The following is a 23,060-nucleotide window of genomic DNA, read 5'->3' as shown; positions in this document are numbered from 1 at the left end:
CATACTCAGAGGCAAGTAACAAGTGGTTCCTAGACTGACTCCTTTGATTCATATTGGTTTAGAAATTATAGCAAAGTCAAATATACTTCCTACTGGTTCACATCAAATCTATTTTTTATATATTTGCAACCCTAGGTAATTTTTTGCCCTTCTTAGAAACTGCCAGAATATCACTCAGCAGTGATTTTAATGAGTAGCAAAACTTGCCGTTTTCCTATACAGCAGACAGGACAGTTTAAGGAGAAAGTAAGAAAGAAAAGACATCCCTTTAAATAAAGTTTGAAGTGGTTAGTGTTTAGACCTGCCTTCTCAGATAAATTTGATTAATAGCCAGATCACAGATAAATATACAGCACACTCCTGTTTAAGAAATTTTGTTCTGAACGTTGAGGTATTCAAAAAAGGCAAAGCCGTTCTTCACTTTATAAATAATAAATGTTGAGCACTTACCTTGTGTCAGATACTATGCTAAGCATATTACATGAACTTTCTTATTTAATCTTTACAGCAACGCTCTGTTGTAGATGCTATTATTATCTCCATTTGTTGATGAGAAAACTGAGACCTTAGAAATGTTCCATGACACGGCTAGGATACTTCCTCTCTCTGGCTGCAGTACTCTGTAATCATATTCTATACTGCCTCCCTTTGCAAAGGGATTATATGTGGGAATCTTTTAATTATAGGATTGCTTTCATTAAAATAAATTAACTTTTGTATTTTATTTACAAAAGTTCATTTTGCATACAGTGTCTTTTCAGTAAAATAATGGACTCTGACCTATTATTACTTGCTAGGACAAACTACAAGCTATGAAACCAACTACAGATTTTGCTAGCTGTGATTCTACTCCCACATTTCCTAGTTATCCCTTTTCTTGTATAAAAATATTCCACTAAGCAAATTGTCACTTTGTATAAGACTATGCATACCAAATTATGTCAAAATAAATATTCCTATAACAGAGAATAAGTCTTCTTTCAGAAGCAGCTGGAAGTTTTACCACAGATTACTTACCACTGTCAGGGAAAAGGCATTTCATTTCTCATCTAACATGGTTCCATTTAGCATCTGTGAAAATGTCTGTTAATAAGAATAGGTGCATGTATCTATTTGCAACTACTGAAGTTTGCATTGAGAGCTCTTCTCTTTTTTAGTGCTTCTTGCTTCTCCACTGTCCCCAAATCATTGTTCTCCAAAGATACAGAAAGAGTGACTTTCCTTTTTTTACAATGACTATTTGCCTTGGGTTTGTATCCTTCTGATTTGCTCCTTTATGAAATTCACATGTATCCCACATGGTAAATAGAGGATTTGGATAAACGGGATCATGAGGGAATGGACTTCTTTGTTAGAATATGGAAGCACCCTCCAGAGGCTGAATTAAGAACAACTTCAGGAAGAAGAATCCATATGGGAAAGGAGGTCTGTGCAGATTGATTCTGACATACATACCCATACTTATCTTTCCCTTGGGTGTTTCTTACTTTGTTACTGGCCCACAAAATCCCAGCTCTGTCATGAACAAAAGCCCCTTTCCTTTTCTGCTTTTCCTATTTTTTTAAAAAAGTTATATAACTGAAAAGACCACTAAATGTATTGGTTTCTTTTTCTAAAAATTCTTGATTTTAATGAGGCCAAATTCTTCCTTTATTGAGATTATGCATCCCCTCCTCTTTGTCATGCCTGTGGCACATTACTTCCCCTATCACAATGCTTATCATGCTGTTTTTAAACTATGCATTTGTCTGTTTTTCCTCCCTCATCCCTTACACCCCCTTTTTCAAAGTTGCTTGCCCAAGGTTTAATATAATGCTTATTAGTACACATAGTTATTTACTGCATATATTTGCAATCATTGTGCTTTCATTCTTTCCAGTTACTTTAATTCTACAGTAACTGTTGAGAATGACCCCACTCACTGATAGGAGACAGCTAAGTTTGGGGGCTAACCTTTGAAGACCTCCTTTGTTCTAGGCACTTTAATACATCAACCTGTGAGGATATATTATTTGTGTTATTGATGATTCAACTGAGATTCAGGAAGCTTAAGTGGCTTTCCCAGAACCTTATAGCTGGTATGTGATTAAGCTGGCATTTGAATTAGTACTTGCTTTACTCCAAAGTCTCTGCTTTTTCTGTTGATCCTTTCTATCTCTGCAGGAAGGTTAGACATTATAGGATCATAATGTGCAGAATATTCGCACTTTTGTTTTTTATCTTTTTTTTTTTTTTTTTTTTTTTGCGGTACGCGGGCCTCTCACTGCCGTGGCCTCTCCCGTTGCGGAGCACAGGCTCCGGACGCGCATGCTCAGCGGCCATGGCTCACGGGCCCAGCCGCTCCGCGGCATGTGGGATCCTCCCGGACTGGGGCACGAACCCGTGTCCCCTGCATCGGCAGGCGGACTCTCAACCACTGCGCCACCAGGGAAGCCGTGTTTTTTATCTTTATATTCTCAGTTCAGCTTTGGGTTTTTTATTTTTCAGATAATTAATATACACAAAATTTTCCCTTTTAAAATAGGTTTTAGTATATCCACAACGTGCCACCATCACCACTAGATCCAAAACATTTTCATCACCCCAGAAAGAAACCCTTTGTCCATTAGCTGTCCCTCTCCATTGCCTCCCCCACCTAGCCCCTGGCAACCACTAATCTACTTTCTGTCTCTTTGGATTTGCCCGTTGAGGATATTTCATATAAATTGAATCATACAATATGTAGCCTTTTGTGTGTGGCTTCTTTTACCTAGTATAATGTTTTTCAGGGTTCATCTATGTTGTCGCATGTATCAGTACTTCATTTCTTTTTATGACTGAATTGCTTTCCATTGTATGGATATACCACTTACTGTCCATCTTTTTAATTTTACCCATCCTAGTGGGTGTCGAGTGCTATTTCATTGTGGTTTTGATTCGTATTTCTCTGATGATTAGTGATACTGAACATCTTAAGTGTTGGCCATTTGTATATCTCCTTGGGAAAAATGTCTGTTCAAGTCCTTTGCCCATTTAAAATTGGGTTTCTGCCTTTTTTTATTGAGTTGTAAGTTTTAATTATTATTGTGTGATGTTTTTTATTGAAGTGTAGTTGATTTACAATCTTGTGTTAGTTTTAGGTATACAGCAAAGTAATTTAGTTACATATATATTTTTTCAGATTATTTTCCATTGTAGGTTATTATAAGATATTTAATATAGTTCCCTATACTATACAGTAAATCCTTGTTGCATGTTTGTTATTTAATTTTTTTATGTAGTCTCTCTACTTGGCTCTTATCAGATGTATGATTTCCAAACATTTTTCCCCCCATTCTATGGATTGTCATTTCACTGTCTTGACTGTCTTTTAGTGCACAAAATTTTTAATTTTGAAAAGTTTGTGTTTTCTTTGGTTGTTTGTGCTTTGGGTGTCATATCTAACAGATTATTGCCTAATCCAAGGTCATGAAGATTTCCACCTGCTTTCTTCTAAGAGTTTTATAGTTTTAACTCTTACATTTAGGTCTTTGGTCCATTTTAACTTTTGTTTGTGGATATTCACTTGTCTAAGCCCCATTTGTTAACTGTTATTTCCCCATTGAATTGTGCTGGTACCCTTGTCAAAAATCAGTTGACCATAACATAAACTCAACAACAAAAAACCCAAATAACACAATTTAAAAAACGGGCAAAGAACCTGAATAAACATTTCTCCAAAGAAATGTCCATCACAGAATGAATGGATAAACAAAATGTGGTATATACATCCAATGGAACATTATTCGGGCTTTAAAAAAAGAAGGAAATCCTGTCATCTGCTATAACATGGATGAAACTTGAGGACATTGTGAAGTAAAATAAGCCAATCCAAAAAAAGACAAAAACTGTATGATGCTACTTATAAGAGGTGTCTAAAGTAGGCACACTCATAAAAACAAAGCACAATGATGGTTTGTAGCGGCTGGAGGTGGGGTGGAGTGGGTGGGGTGGTAGAAAACAGTGGATATAAAATTTCTGTTTTGTAAGATAAAAAAGTTCTGGAGATCTGTTATAGAACAGTGAATATAGTCAACACCACTGAGTGGTACACTTAAAAATGGTTAAGATGGTAAATTTTGTGTTATTTTTAACCACAATTACAAAATTTTAAAAAAATCAGTTGATCTAGCCGTCTGGGTGTATCTCTGAACTCTCAAGTCTGTTGCATTGGTCTGTATGTCTAGTCTTTTGCCAGTGCCACATAGTCTGGAATTACTCTAGTTTTATAGTAAGTTTTGAAATATGGAAGGGTGAGACCTTTAATTTTGTTCTTTTTCAAGATTGTTTTGGCTATTGTGGGTTCTTTCATTTTTCATATGAATTTTAGGATGGGCATGTCAATTTCTGCACAAAAGGCAGCTGGAATTTTGATAGATTGCATTGACTCTGTAGATGAATTATTAACAATGTGTTAGGTCTTCTAATCCGTGAACACGTATGTCTTTCCATTTGCTTTGATATTTAATTTCTATCAATGATGCTTTATAGTTTTTGTTACAAGTATACTTCTTTTGTTAAATATATTCCTATCTCAGTTTAGTTTTATTTATCATCTATAAGCCCTTCATAAATTTAGACCAGTCTCAAAAAGACTGGATGCTGAAGTTTTCATCACCTTTATGATACTGTATTTCTTTGGCACACTACCACGATGACATGTGTTGTCACACATGCGCTCCTTCTCTCTCCCCCCACGTATACACACGTTCTCTTATTCCAAGGATCTTCTCTATCTTTCCCAATCTGTCAAAGATAGTCTTTTTGATTTTCTTCATCTTCATAAGTAGTCTGGGTATGGAAGTCCCATTTCTGATACCATCTACATTAAAAAATTTGTGTCTGTGATAGTTAAATCAAGATTTGCGGCTCTCCCTGTAAATTTATGTTTTGATTATAGATTGAATCAACCTTTGCACAGAAGTGGAAGAAAAGATAGTTTATCCTGGGGCACCATGGCCAGAAGTAGTTAAATCTCATCTATAGGATCATAATATAGTTGGGAAGTTTTCTTGTAGCTAACGGAGTTTCATAGTCTCAAGCTACAAATATTGATTTATACCTCATGACAACTATTGTTACAGAATATTTCTATGTGTAACGTTTAAGATTAGAATATCAAATTGCAAAGAAATGGCAGAGATTCACGAATAGTGGCTCTCAGACATCAAAGTACAGAGTGTTGTAAGGGTTAGGTGCAAATCCCACTTCTAGCGATCATAAATCTAGGTTTTTTCGTAGAGTCCTTAGATTCACAGGTGGCCTAGAAACTATATTTTGAGAAACACTGCCCTAAAGTATCAAAAAATGTACCCTGCTTGGGACCACTTAGTATATGAATGCAAATCCTAACCTGGTAGCTTTGCAAGAGGTAAGAAGCCTGAGATTCAGGGAACATTTTGAAGTTTAAGGTGCTCGTTTTGGTACATTCTCAGAGAACCTTGATGGTTCTGACTTGAATTACAGTAGTTCAAGCCACAGATTTTACCTTGGGAATGAAAATAATCCCACTATACTATGATTTTTTTCTTTGTATAGCCTTACCTGAATTAGGTGTACTTCACCTAATGTTGGTATAATTTTTCACTTCACCATTCTAGTAAATGTGCATACCTCCAATGGTCAGGTCAACTATAGCTTACTAATTTCTAAAGGTTGACTCTGGCAGAAGACACAGATAGCTAGGAAGTACATACTTACTTCTGAGTGTTCATTACCTAATCTTTTAGATTAACTTTCAGCTTTCCTATTTATTGATCCACCCAACATTTATTGAGCATATGCTTGTGCCAGGTACTGTCATAAGTGGTTCTGGAAATATTGCAGTGAACAAAGTATTCAAAAAGTTCCTTTCCCTAATAACTGAGTAAGTGGGTTTACCAATAATGGGTGGAAGATAATAAACTTTAAGAACATATGGGACTTCCCTGGCGGTCCAGTGGTTAAGATTCCGCATTTCCACTGCAGCGGGGTGTGGGTTCGATCCCTGGTCGGGAAATTAAGATCCTGCATGCTGCAAGGTATGGCCTAATTAATTAAGTAATTTGTAAAAAAAGAACATAATATATCATGTGTGATGAAGAAATAAATCAGGGTGCGGGAATAGAGAGTGACAGGAAATGGAAAAGGAAAGGCTTCTTTTTTAAGGTGGTGGAAAGTAACATTTAAGCAGAAATCTGAAGTGCCTAAAGATTTCAGCACTTGTATTTGTTCAATTTCTGGCATATGCCATAAAATGGTAGAATTTTCCACCTTAAAAGGATCATTTAATCATTGAACTTCAGAGTTGTTAAAAACAACAGAACTATTTCTTCTGCTGAAATCTGATGCAAAAATCCAGCATATAAGAATGACGCAGCTCTGGTTAAAATGCAAAAGTGGAGGGTCGAGAACCTCCCTATTCTTCCCCTCTTGCTGTCTCCACCATTTCTCCTCCTAGCACCTTGGGAGCTCCTATAGGGAACCCGGAACAATTTGAAAACTACTCAGCAGTTTGCAGGTGGGTAAACTAAAGCTAAGAGAACTTAACTGCCCGTAGTCCCTCAGCTAGTTATTAGTCAAAGCACTTTGCATCCATTATATACCAGCACTGTGCTAGGAGAGTTCTGTAGATATATCAGGGAACAAAGACAAGTCCCTGGCCTCAAGAAGTTTTTATTATAGTGGGAGGAGATAACCAAAAAATAGGCAATTTACAGTGTAGGATGGAGTGTGGTAATAACATCTGTCTGTGTGGAAGCTCGGGGAAAGCTCTACGGGGGCTGGTTTCTTAAAGAATACATTGAATTTAGACCAGTTAAGAGGAGCTGCTATCATATACTCAAATGAAGATAACCCCCAAATGTGGTCATTATCAGTATCAAGATGCTTTTAGCTACAAATAACAAAGACAATCCCAACATGTAATAGTTAAACCCAAGGCAGTTTGTCTTCAGGTTTGGTTAATTCAGTGTTCCTGTGACAGTTTCAAGACCAAGGGTTTTTCTCATCTTTCCCTACATCCATTCTTTTGGTCAAAGTATGGCTGCTGGAATTCTAGAGGTAAGATCCAGACATAGTGTCCAGCAGAGACACTCTTCTTTTCCCTTTTTAAGAGCCAAAGGAGCCTTTTAGAATCTTCCTGAAGCGCCTAGCAGGCTTCCTCTCATGCCCTATTGACCAGAACTAGTTCACATGCCCACTCTCAGACAAGTTGCCAGCTGGTGAATGGGATTTCTGTTATTTACACAAAGTAATTAGGACTCACCCTGATGTTTTCTCCTGTTTATTCATTGCAAGATAATTTTTAATATAAATTTATTTATTTATTATTATTTTTTAGAATTTATTTATTTTATTGATTTATTTTTTTGGCTGTTTTGGGTCTTTGTTCCTGCGTGTGGGATTTCTCTAGTTGCGGTGAGAGGGGGCTACCCTTCTTTGCTGTGCGTGGGCTTCTCATTGCAGTGGCTTCTCTTGTTGCAGAGTACAAGCTCTAGGCGCGCAGGATTCAGCAGTTGCAGCACACAGGCTCAGTAGTTGTGGCTCAAGGGCTCTAAAGCACAGGCTCAGTAGTTGTGGCGCACGGGCTTAGTTGCTCCGTGGCATGTGGGATCTTCCCAGACCAGGGATCGAACCCGTGTCCCCTGCATTGGCAGGTGGATTCTTAACTACTGCGCCACCAGGGAAGCCCTGTGGTATTAATTTTAGTACAGGTTTCTAGTATTTATTGCCATTTGTAAAATAACTGGATTAATACATAATGTTTATGTCATCTTTAAGAAGATAGCCTTACTTTCCATAAGCCTTACTCTTTTTTTTTTCTTTTAGAACACTGCAAATTGACATTAATTTGCAGTGATCATGTTTGGAAAATGGAAAAGAAAAATGTGATATCTTAAAGTCATTATTTGGGACTTTGAGCGGTTTTAATAGAAATGGGAGTAAACCTGCAAGGGAGGAGACTAGTGTTTATCAGTGCCCCCTGGATTTTTGGTATATCTATACCTTGAACAACATGAGTGGAACTGGCTTAGTAAAGGTCATGTCTTCAATAACATTGACTGAATCATGTTAAGTCACTGCACGAACCAGCCCTGGATCCTCTGACGTATAAGTTGCCTCATTTTCTGAGTACTGACATATGGCTCTTGCCAGCATTTATATTCAGTCAAAAGCAAGATATCAGTGATTTTTTTTTTTTAAGTTAAGACCTAGATTCACACAGGAAACCATACAAGGTGTGTATAAGGACCTAATATTACCATATGTAACAATTTTAAAGATTTTAAATCTACTTTGATGCTGGAAAGTAGAATAAGCAGATTTGAGAGAGTTCTGATGTTCAACAAAGATAGCATAAATGGTAATATAACTTGGCTTTAGAGCCAAATTGAGCCATCTTTAAAGGATTTTTAGAAAATCAGAATTTGAGTAGCTGGGGATAGTTGAATGGCTGGATGGGCATGAAGTGTAGAAAAGAATAAATTAAAATTCTTATTAAAGTATGTTAGAGAAAACTATTTCAGGAGTTTAAGTTTCAAGAATTTAGTTTTATGCAGAATATCATACCATTGAGATATATCATCATACCATTGAGATTCCCATTATAAAGGTAAGTATTGTTTTGTGAAACCAGTCTCAGTTTGGATATGTATATGAAAATAATGTGTGTATGTGCACCATATGTTTGAATCAGGTATAAAATCTATTTCTTCTTGTGGGTGATGGTCAAAAAAAGTTTGAAAGCTGTTGTATTAGGACACAATAAAATGGAGGATTTAACTCTAGTATGGAGAGCTTCCAGTTAAGAGGGTAGACTGAACCAATATAGGGGGCTCCCTTCTTGTTTCTAATATGTAGAAACACCAGAGGAAATAACCAGGAAAGATAGTATTGATGATGATGTGATATTTTTAGAACGCGGCAGGACTTGAAAGCAAGAAAAAGGATTCTCTAGGTGCCAGAAACAAAGAGGAAACTCAGTGATAGTCGAAAGTGTACTCAACAGTGTATGGCCCTCAGGGAAAACTGAGCTCATGGCTTAGAGGCCTTAGTTTCCATATAGGAATAAGACTCAGAGCACAGGCCCAGGCTGCAGGTGCTGGAACAAGGCTCACTCATAAAGCCTAGAAAGAGCTGTCCTTTCCATGATCAGATACTAGAAAATTGCACCCCCCAGCTCCCACCCCTTCTGGAAAAGGGAAGAAACTGTTATTCTCAGGAAACGAGAGACTGGGACTGTACTATAAGAAGAAGCAGGTCAATTTGCATTACCAATAACCTAGTGCAGAAACTCTGTCAAAGTGATCTGGAGCCCAAGACCTTCCATAGGTCTTTCCCTGGAAGAAACAACCACAAAACTACGTCAGCAACCCAGCAGTTGACCACAGATTCTCTTGGAACAAAATGGCTCCTGCCAAATGACCACACATCCAAGAACAACACAGCACATACACAGGAGCCAACGGTTTTGAGAGGTCATAAGCAGATGGCATATGATGGGGCGGTGGGGACAGAGTTATACACAAGAAATTAGAAATAATTAGAGCAGTCTGAAAGGAACTTTTAAGTTAATCTTTTAGAAATCTTGAAAGAGAATAAGAATTCAGTAAACAAGTGTGAAATGTTACCCCAAAAGAACAGGTAGATTTGAAAGAGAAACAAATACAATTTTTAGATAAAATTTGTACCTGGAAGAGAAATATAAACCATGTAAATTAACCCTAGGAAAATCAAATTATGGAATCTGGAATTTCAAGATTGGATAAGAAGGTCAGGTTATAAGACCAAAGATGTATTTGAGACATAATCTTTTAGAAATCTAATGCTAGTTTAATATTAAAGATCTCATTTGTCCAAAGACACTAACAGATCATAACCTGCCAGTGCGTCTCAAAGCATAACCCTTTAGCCTGAAAAACTGATTGTCCCTGCTTAGTCTCCTTGCTGTGGAATCATTACTAGGAAGAAAAATACAACTAATGGCAGTTCCTCTTTCCATTTGTCACTCATAAGACTTTGGGGAAATCAGTGTGGCTCTGGCTCCTTATTAGTAATCTCTGGCTTTGTGCAATAATCTATTTATATAAATTTATAAAACGAATGCTCTGAAAGTCTTTACAGTTTAACTCTTTAGGAGTGTACTGTCTTTACTGTTTCTTCTCCCCTCATATAATTTGATATTCTATGACAATATCATTATTATTTTGGTTACTAACAGTTGGATAGTTTTCTTTAGACATTTGCTAACATTTGTGTATGGAGATTACTGTTCAGTCACTTTGACAGAATGTACTTGAAATTGTTTTTCTAGTAGTGGTACTGAGCTCAACTTTGATTTTCCATATCCCTCATGTGCCAATAGCTCACATTTTTTAGATGACTACTATAGTTTGGGGTATGGTTTGTAGCAATAGAATAGACATCTTTCTGCAAAAGGTAACTGGTCCCAATGGGGTTCAAACTTGTGATCTTGGCCTCATTATCACACTTTTGTAACCATAAGACCTAACAGATATATTATATGTATTTCAGTCTATAATCTTGAAATCAAGTCGTATTTTTAATTACTCAAGGCTTATTTCAAATATGTAATTAAAAATCACTTTGGGACATTTCTCGCTTTTGTTTGATAGTAAAAGTAACAAAAGTAAAGCAGACAGCCAAAGAACCTAACTCACTTTTCATCTTCCCTGTGTTTTCTATGACAGTGAAAGTCACAAAAGTGAAGCTTGCAGGCAAAGACCTAACTCACTTTACGGAGAGTGCTACGGTACCTTTTTCTTTTAGTGAGGCTATAGCAGGTCTGATGTCAGTCACTTTAGAGACCTTTAGACCTCAGTGCTCATTTATTGCTAAAATGTACCAGCTCTGCTTCTGCATTATGAAGATCATCTGTCAACACTTTGAGATATTCTCCTTTGTTATTAAGCTTGTGATGCTCTACACTGTCAGGTTTTTTGCCAATTATAGTTAAGGTACAATGGTGTATTCACCAGATCAAAGTCTCACATTGGCGGTAGAGGAATGATTTGTAAGTCTTTATTCATCTGAATTGTACAATAGAACACCTGAGGAATGCAAATAATCCCTCTGAGGAATCTGCAGGAAAGGCTGTTAAAATGACAGGGTAAAACTATTGTTATTCTGAATTGATGTTTCAGCCAAAGTAATTATTTCTTATCTTGTTGTCTCATAACAGTTCTAGTTTTATTAGTTATGTTGACCATATTTATGAAACAAAATGTGTATTTTATATATATGTTATCCTTTTACATGGGCTTGTTTTATTTTACTTTATTAAATCTATATTTGGTATGTGATTTTCCTTTTTTTAAATTACATATTTGATTTTGACTTGTATAATAAATGTATGTTACTAAACCATTGATGGTAAATTTTAATATACAGTTTTGTTTGAATAGTGTAAGTCTATAAACTAAGTTAGAATCTCATAATGTTATTATAGGAAGAAGTATCAATTTAAATTTTTACTTTTTTCTTTAACCTTTCCTTCATAATTTTAGATAAGAAAATAGCTGGTTTGGATTCCCTATTTTAAAGGACACATACTTTATTCCAAAATACATTTTTAGGGATTGGTTTGTTATTTTTAGGATGTGACCAAAAGAGGAAAAAAAATATTATGAAGACCAAAAACCACTGATAAATATTAAATAAGTAAATTATAGGTTAGCCTTGTATAACAAACATGTATGAACTATTGTGTGAATTTTTCATTCCTTTATCCCATTCTACTCAGTAGACCATATTCTTAATTTTCTAATAACTCTCATCCCTGCCATTTTCTTTGATGGGTGAGTGTTGATGAATTTGTGGTTTAGTTCTTGTGTTTCTTATCCACTGTAGTGACATTTGCATTGTTTATTTATGGATAACTTCCTCACTTTTTTTACCATGATAGTTATTAAAACCTTGGTCTAAATATGGGAGACAAGTGGAACTATATGAGACTATGATATATATTGAACTATGAAATCCATATCCAGTTCTATACTAAGCTCTATTCCAGAATCATAGGCACATATGCTGTGATTATCTGAGAATAAAAATTAACATTACTAACTGCTGTTAATATTTGTTTACTATATGCCTCGCTTTACTTTTCTAGGTTCTTTACCTACATCATAATATGTACTGTTATTATCTCCATAGGTGAGGAAACTGAGGCTTAGAAAGGTTTAGTAACCTGCCCAGGAATGAAAAGCTAGAAAAGTGGTAGGATCAGAACCTGGTTAATATACTCACTACAGTTATCTCATTTATGTTCTAACTACCACTTGGCTAAAATACTCCACGTTTTGGAACAGATCACTCAATAATGTCTTTTCAGGTAACACTCGATATCAATTTCCTAACTGATTTGGCTTTCCAAACCCTTTTGCTATTAAAGTACTTTATTTCCTCTGTAGTTCTATTATTCATGATCCTACAAAAGTGAGATTCATAAGAACAATGTGTACACAATCAACTAGGTTTTTGTAAATCTATATTTCCGGACTTTTTTTTTTTTTTTTTTAATTAACAAAAATCTCCCTCAAAACCAGTGACAACTGTAAAGTCTTGTTAGTCCAAGAAGGAACTGAACCAGGCATATAGATATCTGGGTGGAACAAATTCTGTATTTGTCAGAGCTCTTCGAAATTAGCTGACACTTTTAGGTGTGATTCCTATAAATATAGAACTTTGTGTTTTTGCTTTTTAAAAATATACTTTGTGAAGTAAGGAGAATAATAAATCATAACATTGAGGTTTTCAAGGTCACAGTTGTTAATGCTGAGCAAATTTAGTGTAACTGTAAAAAGTTTTAAAATATTTGTATTAGTTCCTATAGATAATGTGTTAAAGTAAAACTAGATTACAGTAAAATATTATGGCGTATACCTGAAGCAATTGCTGCCTGTTAATGCCTTGACCTTGGAAAGCTATACACAAAAAGATGGCATCATAAAACTGTGCAATTCTTATGAATATGTATGTGCTACTTGATAATAATGAATGTGGTACAGTCATGCATGCACTACAAGATAATGTTGTGCCCTTTTTTGTCTACAGGTTGATAAAAATTAAAGAGTGGGTGGACAAGTATGACCCAGGTGCCTTGGTCATTCCTTTTAGTGGGGCCTTGGAACTCAAGTTGCAAGAATTGAGTGCTGAGGAGAGACAGAAGTATCTGGAAGCGAACATGACACAAAGGTTAATTAGCATTCATTTTCCCTACACTTTATTATCAACTATTTCCTTGCAGTAATTTAATTGCTTGCGCTGATAGAATAATAAATGACAGAGTAATTACCATTATAAAGAGGGAATCTTCTCCTTTCTTTACCATGAGACAGAGTGAAAAGATTTATTTTAAATTAAGTTTTTAACTGTCATCTGTCATCTCCGTACAGTGTTTTAATTATAACATAGGTATTAGTTATGTATATTTTTGAGAAGGAATGATCGCCAAAACTCTTTCGTCATGTTCAGTGGGGGAGGGGAAAGGGTGAATCAGTTGCCTTAATTTTTTCTGAGTAACAGTAATATATTGTTTAAACATTGGATTTCAATCAAATAATTTTGCTTTCATGACCCACGTCCTGGAAATAATTGATATTGGAGGAAAATAATCATAGAATGGGTAGATCAAATTTTTCTTTTTTTTATAATAAACGATTCAAAATGATATGTTCAGACTAGTACAATTAAAACCAATTTTAGAAGGAATTTTTTAGGAATAGTTATGTGCTTTCTGACTTCTTCAAGTGTATTATAAAAGATGAATGGTCATTTACTAATATCTCTAACATTTTCTGCTTGAAATGAATAATTTTAGCTTTGTACTGATCTCTGGCACAATCAACTTATATGTTGAGTGAATTTGTTACATTTTATTTCAGCGCTTTGCCAAAGATCATTAAGGCTGGGTTTGCAGCACTCCAACTAGAATACTTTTTCACTGCAGGCCCAGATGAAGTGCGTGCATGGACCATCAGGGTAAGATTCATACTTATTCATCAGCTATATCCAGTTCCACACTATTGAATTCAGATTGATATCACTGACTTTGAAGTTTGTCATGGTGGCGGTTAGCTAGTCATTACAGATGAGGTTTTTGTCCAGGATAACTTTAATTATTTGTGAGCTGCTGAACAGTGAAAGTGGAGCGGCATTGATTGAGGCAGGTAACAATTGATTCTGCCTATTACATAGTCTGAATTTCTTCATCCTGTAGAATCTGTCTACCCTCCTCCTGTGGTCAGAGATAAGACACACCAGTATTGTGCTTGCTTAATCTGTGTGACTGGGTTTGTCTGCAGTGAAATTGATGTTGCTTTTCATTTTGTATTCGCTAAGTTTGTTTGGGTTGCGGGTGGTTCTTTCCTCCTTTGCTTTGCTCGGATTACATTTTCAGCAATAAAAGCAATATGACATCATTATGCTCTTCATAGATACACAGTTGGGCTCAAAGAGCTAAACTCAATGTGTAATAATTCATGGCTTTTTAAATTTGAATTCATAAAAGTAGTGTTTATTTTTGCAGTGTTTTATATTCAATCTTCTTTAATAATGTGATATGTATTTTAAATATTGATGTATAACTGATTACCACCAGAAAGAATGACTAATTTATTCCCAGAGGACAATAGAAACTGAACTGTAATGGCTTGCTTTTAAATGAAAATATATTGTAATATGGTAGTTACTGTTGAAAAATATTTTGAAATATATGTAATCCGAAATTGTGTTACAGAATATAAAAATAATGTCAGAACTTTTAGAAATACTCAGTGTCTTATTCATTCTTTTATTATGCTTTTTTAATGTATGCTACATGATAAATTTTAGGGCTTTGATTTCTGTTTTCACTGACTACCTTAATTTATTGTTACATCTATTTTGATTTAAGATGGATATGAACATGGAGTCAGTTGAACATAATGTTAAATGCGTTTTGTGAATGTGAGATTCACTTTTCTTTGATCTCCTCTTTCCTTTGTAAAAAAAAATGTTTGATTGACTTAAAACTAAGGTCCTTTTATATAGACTTACAAAATAATGTCAAAGCAAATCCAGGTTGGTAAACAAATTGCCAGGGTTTATTTTTACTATATATTTTAAAGCCTTAAAACTTCCAAACTTAAGTATGTACGGCAGGAAAGATAACATATTCTGGGCTTGAAAATATGAAAGCTGGTTTATTTTAAGACTGATTGTAAGTATCCATGATTTAATGTGCTAAGATATTTAGTCAGGTAAGCATCAGTGAGTAGCCATATTAACCCAATACATCTTTTATTGTAAAAACTGTGCTTTATAGTGTCAGACTCCTTACCACTTTAACATGCTTTATTAAGCAGCCTTTAGGTCACCCATTATTTCTCAAATTTCTTTCCATGGTTGTGTGTGTCTGGAATGTACGTCCTTGTAATTTAACATATGGGGTAATTATAAGACATTTCTCTTCCTGTATCAACTTGAATTTTCCTTTATGATGGTTAGAGGCAGGGTGTATTATGTAAAGTGTTCAAAATTCTATTAAAATTTTATGAGGATTTTAAAATTATTTGCTGAACATATATTGTATGATTTGTTGGAAATATCTTAAAAATATCCCTTTATATATTGATTTTTATATGTTCTTTAGATGAGCTGAAATTTTCAAGGCTTTTTATCTTTTTGAAACCTTTGATAATTCAACTTGAAAGCTATTTAAAATCCTTACTTTTTTCCACTGTGAAGAATAGAAAATCGAAATGCAACCTACGCTGAAACCAGACCACTGCATCTAAATCGATAAATCCGTGGATGACTATTAGGAAAAACAAAGCTATACTTCTTTAATATCTACTGATCTGTCTGTGCTAAATCTGCTGCACAGATAGTGCCCAGTGTTGAAAATGTTCTAATTGTATATCTGACATCTTAACTGATATTAAACTAAGTTTAAGTTGAGTCCAACAGCAGATCAGAGAAAAGAAACTCTACGCTTTCAGTCAGTCATCTTAAATGCAATTAGTTTTCTCTGGTCTTTCTATTCAAAGAAAGGGACGAAGGCTCCTCAAGCTGCAGGAAAGATTCACACAGATTTTGAAAAAGGATTCATTATGGCTGAAGTAATGAAATACGAAGATTTTAAAGAGGAAGGTTCTGAAAATGCGGTCAAGGTAAGGAATTATTTTCTAGTTTCACACTTTATAATTTTTGCTAATATGAAGATACTCAGGATTAAAATGAATAACTGTCTTTTAAACTGTGTGTCAGCATTAGTTTTACCATCAACTGATTGAAGAGCTGTAGATGTTTACATGCTTTTTAGACAATTTTTTAAATGTGTAAATTGTCAGTAATTTTGTGGTGTTTTTCTAAAACAAAAAAAAATTTTAAAGCTAGCTTTAAGTAGTTATAAATAATTTCAAAGAATTTGTTCACTGATGACCAATGAAAAATTATACTTATTATATTTGGTATGTGAAATAGAAGTAGTATGTATATGTTTAACATTAATTCAAAGAAAGCAATATAAATTTAGTTAAATAAAACCTGTTCTTGCTGAACTTCATGGTTGTACGTTTTTTTTAAAGATCTTTGGGAACTTGATTTGCTTTCTCAACACTAGAGGGCAGGTCCAAAATTGTGCTTTATTTTAGCTAATTAAGTATAATTTGATTTGCATCCACTAATAGTGAAGCTGTGTTATACATGAGTAATAAATGATTTCTTTTAATGTAAATTCTGTTGCAGACTTGATTTTGTTTGACTTTATTAGGTTTACTTAGCAAAGTCCAGGGGGTATGTCATCTCTCATCAATAAATAGATAGGTCAAGGGATTAAACTAACGTTGTAAGAAGGTTTCTTTATCATTAACTTAATTTGTTATTTGAAGACTACTGTAGAAAACGTTAAAGAATTTAAAGAGGTCTCTTGTGTTTACTATTTCATAATTTCAAAGGCATGCAAAAAAGTTTATTTCAAGTTTAGTTTATTCTCACTGTTATCATTGGAAAGATCATACTGAACAGCAGGACTATAATAGAATTGTTGGAACCCCAGGAAGAGAAGGGAAAAATCTTGGTATAATTGGTTCAATGTGGAATGAGAGCTATTTTGTTTTTTAAAAAGGAATGAAAGAAGTTACAATTTACAACTAAACAAAGTCATTAACTTTCCAATAGTGTCATCTGTGTCGATAGATAAATATGCAAATATAGTGTATTAAGATTGGACTTTGTCAAGAATACTAATTAGACTTGAAAAATCTCAGATTATTTTTCAACATGCTACATGATGCTGGCATATATTTTTTCCATAAAGATGATTAAAATAAGGATATTTTTCTATTACTAGAATTCAGAAATCAGCTGCTGCTTTTTTATACTCTCAGGGGATGAGCCTGTTTTACCAACCCTTAATAGATGTCTATGTTGTAATAAACTTGAAGATATATAAATTGTGAATACTTCCTTTAACAATACAGGGAAATTTTTTAATATACAATAAAATAATATTGCCTACTTGTAGAAATGCTTAACACTAACTGGGAGGTTTTATACAATAAATTGGAAAAGATTGACCTCTGGCTTTTCAGCTTAGAATACCATGATGTATTTTATGTGGTTTTTAATCTCCAAAACTAACATTTCGAAATTTGAACTCCAAATAAAATGAAGCATTTATGAATTTCTTTTATTCAACAAATACTTGCACATTATCAAGTAGATTTTAGGTTTGAGAGCAAGATTGTGTATATGTGTATGTATGTATATGTATTTCGAACACCAGTACAGCATAACTAATTTAATGCCAGTGTTGTGAACTATATACTGAATAGCTCTGTGTGGGCTTTGTAGTCTACAGGGATATCACATTATTAGCAATCATATCTGCTTAGGCAAAGCTGGCTTCTACAGATGGCTGCTTTCAAGTGCAAATGAACTGGTTAGACGTGTCTTGTTTAATACATACTCAAGATTCACAAATGGGTATTGATTTTTTTTTTCAACCAGTGTTTCTGATAGCAGTGGAAATGGATTAAATGGTCTCTAGAGAATTTAAAGGAACACTGTCACCTTTAATTAGTAGTAAACTTGAGTGATAACAAAGTATATAAACTTACATTAATATGTCATGTCAATATGTATTTGATTTAAGTTGTCTATATAGTTTTATAACATTGGACTTTAGATTCTCAAAACAAGTAGCATATGGCCTTCCATACATCACAGCTTCACAAAAATCATGTGTATGTGTGTATGCCTTTTAGAATGTTAGGGTATACTGGCTTTTTAAAAATGAGCTTCATGTTTAAAAACACTTATTACTAGGTGTTTTTTTATATGTGGTCTAGATAATTGAAATATGCTTACTAGGGCTCTATGACCTGGTTTGTTGATTTTAACCTCAGATGTATGATCTTTCTTAGTCTTGTTTCTAATTAGTATAATTGCATTTGACGTTGAACATTCTTATCAATATCTTCGAAGGGAAGTACTAATCTGTTGGGCAAAGGTTTCATGTTCTCAGTAAATTCCAACAGAAGTAAAATACTTTTGAGAATTTTTTCCAAAAGATCATCAAGTCCTCAATGTTGAGTGGTCAGTGTGGGGTCATGTGGGACTGGGTTGGTTGTGTGCAGTGTTAAGTGAGAATATGTAGATGTTGAAGAGCCTGTTGTGCTGAGGATGAAGTGTGTGTGCTGTGCCACGGGGTGAACCTGGGTCTCTGTAACTGCCGCTTGTTTATGTTAGAATTACCGGAGGATTGCTGTCTTGATCTACATGCCAGCGGGTGGAATCAGTTGCTTTGCTGACTAATTTACAAGTGGAAAGTATATCTGTCTTTGCAGTTCCAACCTATTAGAGTCTGCTTATAACTAGGGCCATTAGTCAGTAAACTTCTTTGTGTTCAATTCTAGTATACACCACTATGTATTGTCATTGTCAAGATCAAATTAAAAACTACAAAGAAATAATTTAAAATCTGTACATGACAATTGATAATGGTTTTCTTTGTAGCAAGCTGTCTTTTTGGCATCACCAGTATCACCAAAGAATTTCTTTAAGCAAATAAAGCAGCTTTAACCTAGTTATATAATCTTTTTTCCTGCCTGGTTTGATCTGTTTGTTACAGTGACTTGCCGGATGTTTGCAGACACATCAGAAATGTACCATAAACACCATGTAATGAAACTTAATGATATTGGTATAATTACATTTATGTACCAACAATTTAGTGGAGAATACATTATGATTATGTATGTATGGAAAATCTAGTGCTGCCCAAATCAGGAGTACTTTGCTCCTCTCCAAGTCTAGTCTTGAACTTGTGTGCCTTCCTGTATTTCTTTTTTTTTTTTTCCTTTAATATGACCCAAGAAGTATAATACTTTTTGTGTGTGTTCCTACCATTTACCTTATATATTTAATTGTAAAAAAACTCATTTCCTCTGTGTTTCCTGTTTACAGGCTGCTGGAAAGTACAGACAACAAGGCAGAAATTATATTGTTGAAGATGGAGATATTATCTTCTTCAAATTTAATACACCTCAGCAACCGAAGAAGAAATAAATTTTAGCCATCACTCAGATAAACGTACAACTTCCAAAAGGCATATACTTTTTTTTTTAATTAAAATTTCTGAAAACTGAAAGGGCAAATAAAGTTGGGGGGATGGGAATCTTCTACAAACAGAATTATTTTTATTTGTTTTAAAATTAAAATACTGTGTACCTCCAATGAAGTGCAAGTTCACTAAATGTGAACAGCTTTGCTTTTCACGTGATTAAGACCCTACTCCAAATTGTAGAAGCTTTTCAGGAACCATATTACTCTCATGATACTTCATTAATCTCCATCATGTGTGCCAAGCCTGACACATTTGACAGTGAGGACAATGTGGCTTGCTCCGTTTTGAATCTACAGATAATGCATGTTTTACAGTACTCCAGATGTCTACACTCAATAAAACATTTGACAAAACCAGCCTTGGTGTGTTTGGGGATGTCTGTATTGACTGACTGTGGTGTGCTGAATGCGATACGGCACCTGGCGGTGGCTGATTACAGAATTTTAAGGCGTGTGTATGACACAGCAACTAGCTTGTGGGGCAGCTGCAATTGTATCTTAAAAGTGGGTCTTTCATAGGAATCAGAAGAATAGTATACCAGGGATTTGTCTCAAGTTAATTAATTTGTAGATGGACATTTATAAAAAGATGATGGTAATGATATTACAGAGGATATAACATAGGTGACTGTGACCAAAAAGAAAATAATGCTGGAAAAAAATTCTGCTTCAAAAATTAAAGGATTTTTTTTGTTGTTGCTGTTGTTCTGACCATACTGAATAGAATGTTCATTTTTAATCATTCCTTTGAAATTATGAAATTATTGTGAAAACTAACCCTTTCATATCTGGTGGGTTATATTTTTGTTTCAGTTCAGTAGTGAGTGTAAAAAGTTCATTACTAAAAAGGTTAGACCTTGAAAATTACAAAACTTCTTAAATACTTGCTATTAAAATATGTTAAGACCAGTTGAAATTTTAGTATGTATAAGTTAAGCACTTTCTAAAATTGTAGCAGAAAGTTCTGAAAGAAAATAATGATAAAATAGTTATCTGGAGATCATTTGCCGCTTAGCCGCCTTCTTTTATGATGACAGTTTTAGAGTTTCCTCCTCCCTGAGCCCTCCCATTCTCTCCCATTTCACACTCCTGCAAGACTGCCCTTGTCCCCATCCATGGCCCTTTTGTGCTCCTCTGTGATCAGAAGACCATTGCAGTGGAGTGCAGACTCCCACCTAGGCCAGCCCTTGCCTCTCTACTGTGTTACTTGGTTACACTAAAGATAAGGAAGTTTTAAAACACACACACATAAATTTAACATTGAAAGTTACTTAATGTAGCACAAAAAGCAAGAAAAGAAATGATTTTAAAAGCAATTTGCTCTACAGAGGAAAGGTTGTTTAAAGAGGATTCAATTGAGTAATGAATACAGTTTAGAAGCTCTTTAGTGAGTATGTTGTTTTTGAGAATCAAATAGTGATATTCTTTTGCTAACATAAAAATTAGTAAACTTCAGCAGGGAAATAAGAATAAAATGAAGTGAAAAGTTGTTTTTTTATTTTTAAGAACTAAGTAAAACATAAATGAAACTCAGGTACAGGTGCAGTTAACCAAGTTTGCGGTGAAAATTCCTGTTATATTTCTATACTGGAGGAATGTAGAGATTAGTGGCTTGTTAGGGGTGTCAGCAGTATAAGAAAAAAGCCAATCTCTTGCTTTTGAGTCCTTTCCAAAGTAAATTGCATAGACTTCTTAAAGAAGTTTGGAATCTCATTAAAAATCCTTTAAGATTGTGTAATTTTACTTTCTCTAATTTCTAATGTGATAATTGCATATTGTAGAACAGAACCATTAATAAGAGAAAGGAATTAGTTTTGAGGTAACTGCCTTCATTAGGGGCTGAAATTAAATGCTAAAGATGTTTAATTTGGTTAGAAGTTCTGTAACATTCTATATATGTATACAAATTTGTATATCAACAAAAGTTGAGAATTCCAAGAACTTTTGCATATAGATAACTGGGTATATGCCTATTTCTTCATGTTTTCCCTCCTTTAATATTAGTGATAGTTAATGTATTTTTAGGATAAGTGAACATTTTTTCACCTAGCTGTAGATCCATCTTAATCAGATTTTTAGTTAAGAGAAATTTGATTTGAAAAAAGTCCGTGATAGCATTTTAGTTTAGTTTTATCATATTACCTTCATAACTTCACTTTGGGCATGGCTCAGGTCAGAACCCCCCAAAAAGCACAAATGCTTTTATCGTTAACATATTTGTGTGAAGCTTCTGTTCACTTATAATCTGCCAGCCCCATTTGGAGAGTAAATTTTCTAACTCGTGATTAATCAGTTTTCCTGCATCAAAATCCAGATTGATGTTTATCTCTAGTTGTCTCTTAGTATTATTTTCTCAAAGCTCCTTTGTAACATCTCTGTCCCCTCTGATTCAAAGAGTCAGAGACAGAAAATCTCTTCATTTCCTGTCCCTTATATTTTTCTGATTAGTCTACACGTAATGGTCTTTTGTTACTTTGCCAGAGACTTCAGAAATGTTGGTTCTAACAGCACAGAACATTAACTCGGAAAACTGATCTCATTTTAAGCTTGTAAAAGTACACGATTGTGATAGAATAAAAGCTTGACTTTTGAGTGACTTTGTCTCTGAACTAATCTGGGGCCTCATATAAAAACGGACAGTTCTTGGTTTGCCTTCATGGTCTGTGAATATCCTGAGCCACTTGTAAATTAGTATCTCAGTGGAAAGCCCCATGATGCAATTAGGAGGTATAAAAAAGAGGGGACTCACTTGACCACCATCACCCCCCCGCCCCCGCCCCACCCCACCCCGGGTAGCACTTACAGAGTTCTCAAACCACCTATCCGATCTGGTCCTTGGCTTTACATGTCTAGGGACTTGAATTTTTAAGCTCAGCTGATGCTGTGTGTGACATTTTCCAAATTCTATGAGTCTAATTTATAAACTAGAATGCCAATTTCTTTTGTTTACAGTAAAAGATGTTCCAGATATATAAATAAGAAATGGTAGTGAAGGCCCATACTCAGGAGGCCAGGGTTTGACTCCTGACGACACCACTTCCTAGTTGTGTGACCTCAGTTAGGTAAGTTACTTGACTACTCTGAGCCTGTTTCTTCTGCTATAGAATGGGGATAATGGACCACCCTCATGGGGTTGTTGTGAGGATTAAGTGAATTTGTATATGTACAAGCATACCTCAGAGATACTGCGGGTTCCAGACCACTGCAATAAAGCTAATATCTCAAGAAAGCGAGTCATACAAGTTTTTCATTTCCCAGGGCATATAAAAGTTGTTTACATTATAGTCTATTAAGTGTGCAATAGCATTACGTCTGAAAAACCAATGTACATACCGTAATTTAAAAATACTTTATTGCTAAAAAATGCTAACCATTATCTGGGCCTTCAGTAAGTTGTAATATTTTGCAATAGTAACATCAAAGATCACTCA

The 23,060-nt window shown here is 34.7% G+C and overlaps 1 protein-coding gene across 1 annotated transcript in view; it reads left to right on the top strand.

The window, feature by feature from the left end:
* Window positions 1-19,986, top strand: part of OLA1 (Obg like ATPase 1) — a 168,772-nt gene extending 148,786 nt beyond the window's left edge. The window contains exons 8-11 of the mRNA XM_004267324.3: window positions 13,075-13,215; window positions 13,905-14,001; window positions 16,050-16,172; window positions 19,471-19,986. Of these exons, the coding sequence (XP_004267372.1) occupies window positions 13,075-13,215; window positions 13,905-14,001; window positions 16,050-16,172; window positions 19,471-19,572 (463 nt within the window). The 3' untranslated portion in view covers window positions 19,573-19,986. The remainder of the gene's footprint in view (window positions 1-13,074; window positions 13,216-13,904; window positions 14,002-16,049; window positions 16,173-19,470) is intronic.
* Window positions 19,987-23,060: the final 3,074 nt, after the last annotated feature.

This window comes from Orcinus orca, chromosome 7 (genome assembly GCF_937001465.1).
Source record: "Orcinus orca chromosome 7, mOrcOrc1.1, whole genome shotgun sequence".
Classification (NCBI taxonomy): Eukaryota; Metazoa; Chordata; class Mammalia; order Artiodactyla; family Delphinidae; genus Orcinus; species Orcinus orca.
The sequence above is the reverse complement of the archived record's forward strand: the minus strand, read 5'-3'. Positions and strand labels throughout refer to the sequence as shown.